This window comes from Argopecten irradians, chromosome 14 (assembly GCF_041381155.1).
Source record: "Argopecten irradians isolate NY chromosome 14, Ai_NY, whole genome shotgun sequence".
NCBI lineage: Eukaryota > Metazoa > Mollusca > Bivalvia > Pectinida > Pectinidae > Argopecten > Argopecten irradians.
In genome coordinates this window covers 23,170,811-23,183,950 of record NC_091147.1, presented here as the reverse complement: position 1 = coordinate 23,183,950, position 13,140 = coordinate 23,170,811, and the positions used below count along the sequence as shown (strand labels likewise).

The window sequence follows — 13,140 nt, the reverse complement described above, 5'->3', positions numbered from 1 at the left end:
TGCAATATACGTAGCTTGACCACATGCAACTTTTCTTTAGATATTTTTTGTTCGAAATTTAAAGATGCTCCATCGCCGACAGAGCATAAATGATATTCATCATTTGAACAATAATTCTTGTGAAATTATTTATTTATTTACTTAAAAATAAATGACGATCAAATATTTTATACTTGTTATAATACATTTACCTATTAAATAGCTATATATATTACTTAGATAAAAAATTAGGTATTCCAGATATAAATAGCTATTAATATTTATTTAATTTATTTCATAAATTTAATTTATTTTTCTTTTTGATTTTATTCTTTATTTATTTGAATCATATATCTTTATTCTTGCCATTCTAGACATTAACAGCTGTATGTAATTGTATTTCACATTTAGAATGTCAGATTTTGTACATTTAGCAGTTTTGGCTATTACACTTTTATTATACCCTCATAAGTCGCCTGGCACAGTGATTTTTACCTGTACCGGCCATCAATTGTTTTACCTGAAATTTAACTAACATTTTGGCTCAGGTATACATACGCCATCAAACAAGACTATCTCATTTTGTAGTATAGAAAGGATGTGATTACGTGAATGAACATATGTGAAATCAGATATTTAGATAATATACTATATAGATTTCTGTTAAAACAGAATCTAGCTATATTAAATGTAGCTTCATGAACACTGTATCTAAAAATACAAGTTATTTAATTGACAAGTTTAATTGTCCATGCACACAATTGGGATTACTTTCATCCCCAATATTACAATTGTTAGTAATTGTAAGGATCCATATAGTATCCGGAAAATTTATTTATTTATTTCAAAACGAATATAAGTTATACCACAAATATGAATATACAATGTACTTGTATTTGTAAGGTTATACTGGAACATGTGTGTATCACAGGCACTGTAAAACTGAAGTACACAGGAGTTAACATCGTAGTGAACTAGAGTTAACACTGTCAGTGCACTAGAGTTAACATTGCAATGCACTAAAGTTAACACCGTAGTGCACTAGAGTTCACATCTTTGTGCACTCTAATGCACTACAATGTTTAGTCTAGTGCACTACGTTGTTCACTACGTGTGCACTACAAAGTGCACTAGATGCCAAGTTTAGTTTGCTCCCAACTGTAGCTTACAATGTGATTATATGCAGGATTTTATATCAGAAGATTTAATTAATGATGGGCGATATACACAATAACTTTTGTTTTAGGACTAGGGTCGATGATTTTAGCGCAAAACAGGAAGGGGCCGAATAATGACCGATTTAAAAAATAAAAATAGCAGACCTGTACACAGAAATATAAATAAACCTCAGACCTGTAGATAAGTGCAACTAATATGTTTACCTCTAACTTTCGGTCTATGGAAAAGATATAACCAATAAAAATGAGAGTAACACACGAAATTAAATTTAATGCATGTACACATTGTATTTCAATAATGAGTATTTTTATGCAAAGCATAGCCGTATATATTTCGTAGCTACATTTGTAAATAGCATTGAAAACAAAGGAATTTGCCCCCAAAATTTTTTTTCTTGATAATATTATCACAGGTTATCGAATGATTTATATGTACTGCATGTATCAATATTGTGATGCACAGTTAATTATGACGTCATAATTAATGTGACGTCATACATAATTTGTCTCGGTAGACGTCCGAAACAGACTCCATCCGTCTAATATAGAAAAGAATATTGAATTATAAATAGAAACAAAATGGCAATGTCATATGATTTTTATTACATACATGAACAATTTTACAAAGAGTGCAATACGAATCCAGTATTACACATATTTAGAGGTGTCCGTACTCTGTATGTAAACACTGTATATATAGTCAAAAGCTTGTGTGTAATCGTCCAGATCCATTTCTACTTCTTTACGTATTCACTTACACTTTCATACGATACCGCGCACATGCACACAACAACATGCATAGGAAACAAACTTCTAGGCACGTACATTAAATGCCCTTAGCTCGTTTTGCAATTTAATGAATAAAACAAAAACAAATTATTATTCATCGCCGTCTTTCTTATCATTCATTTTTTCATCCTGATCATCATTATCAACACTACTGTCATTTACTATTTCACAACGCTTCAGCCTCATCATCCATAACCAATCATCATCAGCACACCCTAAAATCATCATCCTCATCAACCTGTTTGATACTCCGCGTTTGTAGCGGAGCACGAAGTGAGCGGAGTATCAAATAGCTGGTTTTAATCAGATTGCAACCATTACCAATCATCATCAGCACATCCTAAAATCATCATCCTCGTCCTTGATCAGTTTTAACCATTCATCATTTTCATCGATCAATACTCATAATTATCACCACATTAATTATATACATCATCATCATCATCATATCATCATCATCATCATCATCATCATCATAATCATATCATCATCATCATCATCATCATCATCATCATTATTATCATCATCATCATCATCATCATCGTCGTCGAACTGTTCTCATTTTGTATATATTACATACCAACCATAAACTGGTCGTGTTTAGGGGTTACATATACATATAAATCCGTATGCGTTTCTACCCGAATTGGTTTGGTAAAACAAAAAATCACTGTAACCTGCCGAGTTTGATAATCTGTAATCTTTTTCATTCGACCTAGATTTGTATGACAAGATGTCAAAGAAGCAAACAACTCTTATTCTTCCGAAACACCTGGTTCTGTTTGTGTATTTTTTCACGTCTGTTTTTACGATATTTTTATATTAGTTTAGATTTGCCTTTTCGATTGAGTTTGGAATTTTTAACGTCGGTATAGGAGATTCAAGATGATTTTGAAGATATCAGAATTCTTTCATACCAAAATACGGCGGGAACGTGACTAGAACAATTTAAAGAATGAAGTTGACACGTTGTTTAGGTGTTCAGTTCTTGTTTAATGTCCGCAATTTCTGATGGGAATATCCGACAACATCCCCCAATCCATGTGGCTCCAAGGTCCCTCCACTCCCTGACCAAAGAAACGACAGATACACAATTTTCTCTGTTGGAAAATCTGGAACAGATAAAATTTTACAACACATTCACATTTAACGATTGGAATTAATATATCTTGATCTGTTGACTAACGTTTATCTAGACCAGATATACACAAGCTAAAATTGCATATTTACACTAGCGGCGGATCAATATATTATGTACAGTCAATGCGTACACGTAGCTAAACCAGTTGAGAAATATACATTTCTTTTTGTATCAGTCTGATTTATAAGAGTTATTGCCCTTGGTTTCATCCATCAGCTGCTGAAGGAACCGACAGAGTCAATCTAAAATTAGATTTGTAATTCCGCTCCTGTTTTGGTTTTGGAGAGTAACGCAGAGTATCGTAGTAGAGCGGAATTATATAATAATACACATTGTATAATATTAATCATTAAAAATTAATATAATCTAATTTCATTTGTTACGCTCATTTTCCTTGGTTAAGTTCAATTGAGGTAATTTTGCATAGTCTGAAAGAATTGAACATCAGTATTATGACATCATATACTTCCGTTAATGAAGAATGTCGGGCCCTTTTAGTTTATGACTTCTTAAACCAAAATTATATTGAGAATAATGATTGAATATATCGTTGGTTGAAAATTCGTGTCATGTTCCGATTGTTTTCATCTACACCCCCAAAAAGGCTCCTTGGTTGCACTCTGATCTTTCCAAATACACACATATCCCTGTGTTTAAGATTTCTTCAACTAAATGCAATACGCACCCTTTCCCCGTATCCCAGTCCTCCCCACTGTTCGGTTTGACGATTATAGGTATCTGGAGATTAAGGTGCTGTATACTTCTGAGGAGTGGTGAAATATGCTCTGGGGCCGTGCAATTTACTCCCACGGCTTTCATGCCTTGTCGCCTAGCAACCCTCTCAATGGCGTCCGAGAATTTCCCGCCATAACACGTGTGACATCCGTCCTGTTTGGTAGATATTGATAGTTCAGAAAATGATAGTAGAGTAGGAATTGATAACATAGACATTATGCTCGTCTATTAATATATTATTTTTGACATATATTGAAAGACAGTATTCATAATAACTAACTATCGAAATATAGTTAAGTGGGCATATTTCTAACCGATGACATTATTCAGATGGAAAACAAAAAGCTATTTATGATATTTTCAAAGTTTATCTTATGTTCAAAATGTTCATTTTAGATACAAGAGGGTCGTACTTTTGTTAAAGTTGCTTTTTACTGTTCAGAAATCATTGCGTAGAATGAAAAGGATTGGAAAATAGTAATCTTATCCCAATGCCATATCGAATGGGCATATGTTGTTGGAATAAGAATCTTTGCATAATGTTCATATAAAAAAAATCAGATGCAAGTGTACCCTACCTTTGTTTCTGGTTTTTGACTTCATAAGTAATGGCACGAATGACAAGAAATACATGTACAGTACCTTACATGCGAAGGTCACCCATGCTTTGGCCTCGGGGAAGTCTTGAAGAAGGTCAAGGACAGCCTCGGCTTCCTCTACAGCCGGAATCGTCTCTATGGCCAGAATGTCCACTTTACTGCCCAATAGAGCTTGGACACGAGGGCGATGCCAGTCAATCAAGTCCTTGGTAGGGGAAAGAAGAAATATGGAATAAAAAATAAATGAGTATTTAATACGAAATCTTAAGTGGCAGACAACGCCAATTAACATTGTTCTTATTAAGTTAGGTACTAGTTTCAAACCAGTGCATGCTTATAGAGAGCCAAGAAGATGAAAACTGGAGTTAGTTGGCCGCACAAAAACAATGGCGAACTTGAAAAGGTTTATGTAAAACCGCAGGTCCTGTGGTAAAACGTTAAACTTGGACTACAACCTCAATCTGAATTAAACTACCGAATGATGATCGTGTCTGATACAATGCCACTAATGCTCCACCTCAGTCAGGAAAGCAAGTTCAAGGTCACATGGATCAATGGACAGTTGTTAGTTCTGACCGGTGTTTCTTGTCTCTTGGACTCCTGGATTTCTTCGACCACCAAACCATGTCCTTAAATGGACATTCATTGTCAATAAACGACAAAATCAGACCAATGATTGCATGATAGATTGGTTTACCTGTTTCGACACAGTGTCGATATACGTCCCTGAATATTCTGACCCGTCATGTAGACATGCGCCATAGGGTCCGACGGATCCAGCCACCCAACACTTCCTCCCTGGAATGGATGAACAACAAAATGATAGGTGGATGACGAACATGGGGATTGTGGATTTACTCAACGCAAGTTAATGAAAATTGACAAAGAAAAGGCCAGATCCTTGAAAAAGTATTAGGTGTTGCTATTTCATCTGCAGCCAGGAAAGATTATATGGTCTATGAGACCATACGTTTTTCTCAAGGTGACCGTCAAGATGTCTAATATAAAAATCTTGCACCAAAATCTTGGACATGATATATCTTATCAAATACATATTTCCATTGCATTATGGGATAGTTTGTCGTTGAATTTCATTTCCGCGTTTAAAAGCATTATTTTACTCATAAATGATACATATTGTATGCGTGCTTATGAGTCCTTTACTGTAACATTATTTTACTGACATATATCCTGGCTTTACCTGCACGTGTGCTTTCAGAAACCTCCCGCCATGCATCTCTCGCTATCTTTGTCCCATCAGCCATCAGTCGAAGAGCCTCGTCTTCAGTTATCTTGAGTTCCTCACAAAAACCAGCTACAGATGCCTGGTAACTGGCCGTGACAACTATGTCACATCCAGCTTCGATGAAACTACAGAAGGTAAAGCATAAGGTTTATCAGTGGCTGGTTAGTTGGACCACACGCGTTTAGCTCTACAGATATTTTTCTCTTAAGTACATGTATATATGTAATACTGTGACTGGTTGGACCACAGGCTTTTGGCTCTATGGATATACGAACATCCCTACATATGTTCATTACGTATACACATATAGAGGTCACGTCCATATATCTATAGAGCCAAAAACGTTTGGTTGGACATCCTCTTAGCCAGGGCATAGGCGTTTGGCTCTGTAAACATTTTTCTATATATATATATTATACTAGAAAACTGTCTATTGAGCCAAACGCCTGTGGCTAGGGTCATACCGCCGAAGACAATGATTTGTAAAGTGAACTAAACATTATGTGGACTCAACATAATATTTTTGTGCTTTGTTTGAAGTGATGATTATTGAGAACGTCTTCGGCTTAATAATCAATTTATTATAATCTACGAAGCCTATATAAGAGTAAACGCCAATGTGCAATGTTCAAAATGATTTTTGTTTTAAAGATGCTCCACCGCCGACGGACCATAAACGATACTCATCATTTGAATTATAATTGGTGTTTAATCGTGTATATGTATGTCTAATTAACACAAAACATAATACGAAATGACTTATTTTGCTTTTGGTGCATGCGCAATCAGTACTTCATTCAATATAGGATATACTATGGTGTCACTGAATCTTTTCGGGATGCAAAAAAAAATTATTTTTGGTATTTTCATCTTGAAGTGAAATGAGAAGCTCAAACTTTTCAATGGTGGTAATGGTGTAAATTAAGTAACTTTTGTAACCGAAGACAAATACTAAATCGCCTGTTCTGGTATTTGATAGAGAAAAAATACCGTTTGTCAGCGGTGGAGCATCTTTAATCATTCTTATAACCACCTAATCATTGTATATCAATAATATTTATTCGCTTTGCTCTTTATATCTATTATAATGGTACTTACTTCATGTGAGCCTGTTTGATAAGTTCCGGATTTGAATGAAGCAGCCGGGCCGACCATAACGGATCCTCCTAAACATATAAAATATATCCATACAATATACATTAATATTGGTTGTGTTTCAAAATCTCATAACTCATTACCACTTTTAGCGTATCAAGCAGAAACCAGTGTCATTACTTTGCAAATATTGATTATTTGATTATTCTTAGGTCGAAAATAGACTTAGATAAAAATGAGAAATGAAAGTTAAATGGTTACTTAATTTTAAAATTATCAACTGGTATATATCTACATGTATTTATTTTTCAGTCATTAATTAAATTTCATTTTATGTTAATATGCAAAAACAAAAAAATCTCTTAAAATAATTCAAAAGAAATGAAAACGTTTCAAATGGAAATAAGAAAAAAAAATAAAAAGAGGCTCCAGAGGGAGTCGAACCCTCGACCTCCAGTTTACTAGACTGGCGCTCTAACCAACTGAGCTATGGAGCCTTGTTACCACCGCAGGTAATCTTGTCCAATATTATCTGTAAACAGCATTTTTTTTATCCCGCATGATTAGACGGAAATCAGATCTTCAGTTTATTGAAGAAAGTTCTGAATTATGTTCTTATTACAAACAAACACATTATTTGTACATTTTATAGCGAAACGCATTAACACCTCTAAACATAAGGCTTATAAAATATGCCTACTTACGTGGATCGATTTTTCACCTAGTCGTTCTAGTTCAGTGGCCGACCCGCCGTCAAGGATTACGATACCAGCACTTGTAGGGGTGGCCATTTTATGCCTAACTATAAAAATGATCCGCAGGAGTTTGTCTGCAGAAACGATTACTGAACATGCGACACCATGATAAACAATAGAGGTCAGGATGTATAGGGTTCCGTGTTATATCAGATTAAAGAGAGACAACTCCTACTCAAATGTCTCTATCGCGACAAAACGTGCGCGTACGCTAGCGGCCGTGGTTCGTGGCTTTCCTTAGTTGGTCATGAAGTAGTTTTTTAGTTGACCATGACAAGGACGTATATGAGAAGGATAAGTCACACTGGGTTTTATGAGTATATATTGCATGTTCTGTGTGCATTCTATGTAGATATTTATACTTTAGAAACTGAAATATGTGTAGGCGTATAGTACGAAAGCCGATTGGGCTCATTTTGGTAAAGAAAAAAAATTCGCGTAATAACGCGAAACTTTTGGCGTTATTACGCGAAACTTTTAAACAATTAATATTTAGTTTTATGATGTTATACCACCCCGATTTACATAATCGGAAGTCATTATTTTATATTCTACCGGGGCAGTATAACACCATATGCATATTAACCGAATCAAAGGACTCTAATTTGTATTAGATAAAAATTTTCTCTGAAGAATGTCAATAGGATTATTTCAGGCGCTTAATTGAAAAGTTAAATTAAACAAGAAAAAGGATGACCATATAAGATAACTGAAATTGTTGAAATTGGAATATCAAAGAAAATGTACATTGTACATATTTCTTCCATTTTTTAATACCACTGGCACTGCATGTATTAATAAATTTGTATGCATTCTCTGGTAACTGGTTTTATCTGAAACATAAAAACAGTAACTTACATCATAGATCTACATGTGCCTGTGATATAGGACATCGTCGGTATAGACATGACGTAATGATCAAAAGTGCCTCGTCGTGCTGTACCTATAACATAATTGACCGATCGCCAGGTGTAATATAGCCACGCCTCGTGCTCACAAACGCACGTGTTTCTATTTTTTCTCTGAAGAATGTCAATAGGATTATTTGAGGTGCTTGTTACTAAACATGTAAAAGGATGGCCATAAGACACTACCCTGATAAACTCAATGTTTAGATAATAGAATTTAAAAGTCCAATATCGATGCGACTATGACGTCACAACACTAATATTAAATTGATGTTTCTGAAAAAGGATAATCCGAGTCCATATGCTATACATTGACCTCCGCGTGACCATGGTATTTTTGTCTTAGTTTGATGACTACTTTCAATTTTAATAATTTTGAATTTCCAACAATAAAATGCCATACACTGTAACGCTAACGTTTAAATGAAATCCATTGTACCTCAATGGATTTGATAGGAAGTATAGATACTCATGGGAGTTATTTTAGCAACAGTATAGATACAAACAAAGAGAAATTTTGCTTCTTATAAATTGTGTGTATAATGCTAATCAGAATTTATTCTAAAATGAACATGAAAATTATGTAAATGCACGTGATTTAAACAGTGTTTCAACATTTGTTATGAATGAACTTCGGCATTCCAGACTACGTCATAGATGATAGTTGGTATATTAACGGTATAGATGACAAAGTTCTTTCTCGTCCATATTAAATGTGGCTTCCGGAATCAAATATGGCTTCCAATGGGGTTAAACAATGTATTTATATAAAGTATTTTTCGAGTAATAACGCCAAAAGTTTCGCGTTATAACGCCAAAGTTCGCGCTATAACGCCAAAAGTTTCGCGTAATAACGCCAAAGTTTCGCGTTAAAACGCCAAAGTTTCGCGTATTAACGCGATAGTTTCGCGTAATAACGCCAAAGTTTCGCGTAATAACGCCAAAATTTCGCGTAACAACGCGATAGTTACGCGGAAATTTGGCGTTATTACGCGAAATTTTTTATTCTACTACTAAAAGGAGTCCAATTGGCTTTCGTAGTATAGTGAAGCGTACATTTTTTTTCTATGTAGATATTTAAACTATTTAACTAAAATAAACTGTTTGTAGGGTTTTCAGAACTATCAAGTAGATTTTTTTTAATAATGGAACCTGCATGTCAGAAACAATTTAACGATGCACACTAAGAAAAGCTTAGGACCTAACATATACTTTATATAACTTAAAGACGTGTTTTTAAAAGCAGTTAATCTATTCAGAATATACATTATGTCATAATAGATATGCCCTGATTTCCCACTATTGTCATTGGCTAAAACATGGCACGTGACGCTCAATATATACATGTAGCATTTTTCCTTTGCAAACTTCATTGCCTAAACGCTGCATTCTTCAGGGAGGCGTTCTTTGACCAATGCTTTTCTTGTAATCAATATAGACATAAGAAATTGTTTTTTGACACTTACTAAAGAAACGACATATCTAATGTAAAGATTAAGGACCTTAGTTTCGGTCCATGTGATGTAATATCGCCCTTGCAGAATTGCTATTTCTTAAATCAATAATGTAGCATTTTTATGACCAGATTCAATCATCGGTTTGAAAAAAAATTTGCATATTGAATACGGAAACTGAGGACGGACTTTTAAAAATATCGCCTTCACATAATTTAATATTGCATGACAAAAGTGAACACATTATTTTTTATGCATGTGAACGCAATCATGAATATAAAGTAAAGCACCATTTACTCGAACTCGGATTCCTCGAATACCCCCTATTCTTCGAACTGTTCATATGGTTCCGACCGAATCCCTATATATTTTTGTAATTGAACCTAGGATAGCTCGAACTGCTATTCGTCGAATACCCCCATCTTCCTCGAAATAATTGTATCCCCTTCCACACATATTCATAGCACCATTCCTATCTATTCGCCGAACAAGTGTCCGGCCATGGAGTGTTTTTTACCTGTGTCATCTGTATTGCGTGTCCGTTCAAGCCCGCGAACATTTAACCAAGCACGTGCGTGTCTGTGTATCACTCTAGTTTTCTGCCAATGCGGGGAAGGTATTCAAAAAATTGTGACATCATTATTTTGTAAAAAAAATCACTTCGTTTCCACAAAAAAATATACCATATATCATGCAGTTGTAAGTGCCATGTTGTCACGACTTTTTTATGGATAGTGTCAGGTACCGATGCCTTGATTGCGTATACTTACTTGAAAACATTTACTATTCTATCATCATCCATTTTGATTATTTTATTTGTTGTTGTTTTTTAAACTTTATAAAGGTGTGCTTCTTATAAACCATGTTAACGATTAATCGATGATTTGTATCCTCGATGATCCACAGGAAACTAAAATTGTCGTAGTTTCACTGAAGGCTCTGTCTACGACAACGGATGATCAGTCAAATTGGTTCTTTGGATGCACCATCAAAAACAATCGAACAATGGTACCATATTATAATGGATTTTGTGTTTTCACTCTCTGTAATCGTCAGAGGAAGTTTCTGATGGTCTGAAATGGGTCAGTTTTTCCTCCTGAACTGCATTCAGTTTACTATGAAATAGTCCAGGAGTGGATATCACGACAGTAAAAGTAACCCTTGGAATATCGAGGGTGGATAATTTGTTGCGTTGATGTTTCTGATAAACCAAACTTCATTTTTCATTGCATCTCAGATATTGTCTTTCCTAGAAGTTGTATGTTCAGTGCATCTTCAACAGCTCGCATGCAATCTGAATAAAACAGGGTTCTCGTTTGAAACGAAGATAGAAAGCGAGAAAGATCTGTATTCGGATTTGGATGAGTTTTCTGTACTTCAAAATATCCAGTAATGTCTAGTTTATAAGGTTCAATTCTGTTTTCTGTATACAAACGTATTTATTCATCAGCATAAAGTCAGACAAGATGCTTGTTCTCTTTTGATGTTGTGGTTTTCTCATCATGCTCTACATTTTATTGTTGGACCACAGGCGTTTGGCTCTATAAATATTTTTCTCTCTATATATATATATATGTAATACTGTGACACAGTATTAAATATATAGAGAAAGAAAAATATCTATAGAGCCAAACGCCTGTGATTGGATAATTGCAATTGGTTGTTTTCTGTTGACCTTCGGTAACTTATTAATGCTAATTAAGTATGGCATCGATAATTATTATTGAATCAAATATCACATTGAAACGTACCATTCAATCATCAAGAGAAAGTTTGAACTAGATGTTCGAAACCACACATACAATTGTTCATAATTGACTGTTGGTCGGTGATTTTTTCGCCGATTTTCCTCCACCCTAGGTTCTCTATAGACCATCGCAGATGATACGACGCAAAACAAAATACACTTTTATTTGTGTTATTTGATTGGGCTAGCAAACGTTTTATTTGTTGAAAACTAAAATTTGTCAACATAGCATCTCACTTAAAGTCTCAGTCATGTGCCAGACTTTGGGTGCATTAATAACAGCATAGTCAACAAAGCACAAAGTAGGATGAGAACTTCCATATGACCGGACCTAATATGTTCCTATTTGACATATACGGTCGCGTACTCGGGACTGCATCAAAATTAAATCATATGCTGGTAATTGAATAAGTAGAGAACGGTAATATTCAATTACAAGATTCTTGTTGTTAGTAAAACATTTAATACATTACTTTCCCGCAAATTTTATCGCTAGTGGAATACTTACGGTGCACATGAAAATTGACCATACGTTTAATACGGGTATGTGTTTATAGTTTTGAGACGAACCCCGTGTATGATGTGCCTCTATACTCAGAGCTGTGTCTTTACACTCAGAGCTGGATATGTCTCTATGATGGGAACGCTAGATGAAGTCATGGCGTTAGAAAAACGATCTTCTTGCAGAAAGAAACAGGGCAAGTATCCAAAGGTTCCAGTAATGTCTAGTTTATAAAGTTCAATTCTGTTTTCTGTATACAAATATATTTATTCATCAGCATAAAGTCGGACAAGATGCTTGTTCTCTTTTGATGTTCTGGTTTTCTCATCATGCTCTACATTTTATTGTTGGACCACAGGCGTTTGGCTCTTTAAACATTTCTCTCTCTATATATATATATGTAATACATGTACTGTGACACAGTATTAAATAAATAGAGAAAGAAAAATGTCTATAGAGCCAAACGCCTGTGATTGGATAATTGCAATTGGTTGTTTTCTGTTGACCTTCGGTAACTTATTAATGCTAATTAAGTATGGCATTGATAATTATTATTGATTCAAATATCACATTGGAACGTACCATTCAATCATCAAGAGAAAGTTTGAACTAGATGTTCGAAACCACACATACCATTGTCCATTATTGACTGTTGGTCGGTGATTTTTTCGCCGATTTTCCTCCACCATAGGTTCTCTATGGACCAAAGCAGATGATCGGACGCAAAACAAAATAACTTTTATTTGTGTTATTTGATTGGGCTAGCAAACGTTTTATTTGTTGAAAACTAAAATTTGTCAACATAGTATCTCACTTAAAGACTCAGTCATGTGCCAAACTTTGGGTGCATTAATAACAGCGTAGTCAACCAAAGCACAAAGTAGGATGAGAACTTCCATATGATCGGACCTAATTTGTTCCTATCTGACATATACGGTCGCGTACTCGGGACTGCATCAAAATTAAAACATATGCTAGTAATTGAATAAGTAGAGAACGGTAATATTCAATT

General features: G+C 34.8%; 1 protein-coding gene and 1 non-coding gene across 2 annotated transcripts; both read right to left on the bottom strand.

Moving 5' to 3' along the window:
- Positions 1-1,607: 1,607 nt before the first annotated feature.
- On the bottom strand, positions 1,608-7,696 carry LOC138307758 (homocysteine S-methyltransferase YbgG-like). Its single transcript, XM_069248623.1, has 7 exons — positions 7,467-7,696; positions 6,766-6,833; positions 5,623-5,792; positions 5,119-5,219; positions 4,465-4,626; positions 3,773-3,975; positions 1,608-3,058 (listed from the first exon to the last, which is right to left on the bottom strand). The coding sequence occupies exons 1-7, from the start codon at positions 7,551-7,553 to the stop codon at positions 2,920-2,922; spliced, it is 930 nt and encodes a 309-aa protein (XP_069104724.1). The 5' UTR covers positions 7,554-7,696; the 3' UTR covers positions 1,608-2,919.
- On the bottom strand, positions 7,186-7,259 carry Trnat-agu (transfer RNA threonine (anticodon AGU)). Its single transcript has one exon. It is a non-coding gene; the product is annotated as a tRNA-Thr (tRNA).
- Positions 7,697-13,140: the final 5,444 nt, after the last annotated feature.

Coding starts and splice junctions, on each gene's coding strand:
- LOC138307758 (XM_069248623.1), bottom strand. CDS start 7,553: ATGGCCACCCCTACAAGTGCTGGTATCGTAATCCTTGACGGCGGGTCG. Junction 5,793..6,765: donor ATCAAACAGGCTCACATGAA/GTAAGTACCATT, acceptor TACCTTCTGTAG/TTTCATCGAAGCTGGATGTG. Junction 5,220..5,622: donor TTCTGAAAGCACACGTGCAG/GTAAAGCCAGGA, acceptor CATCCATTCCAG/GGAGGAAGTGTTGGGTGGCT.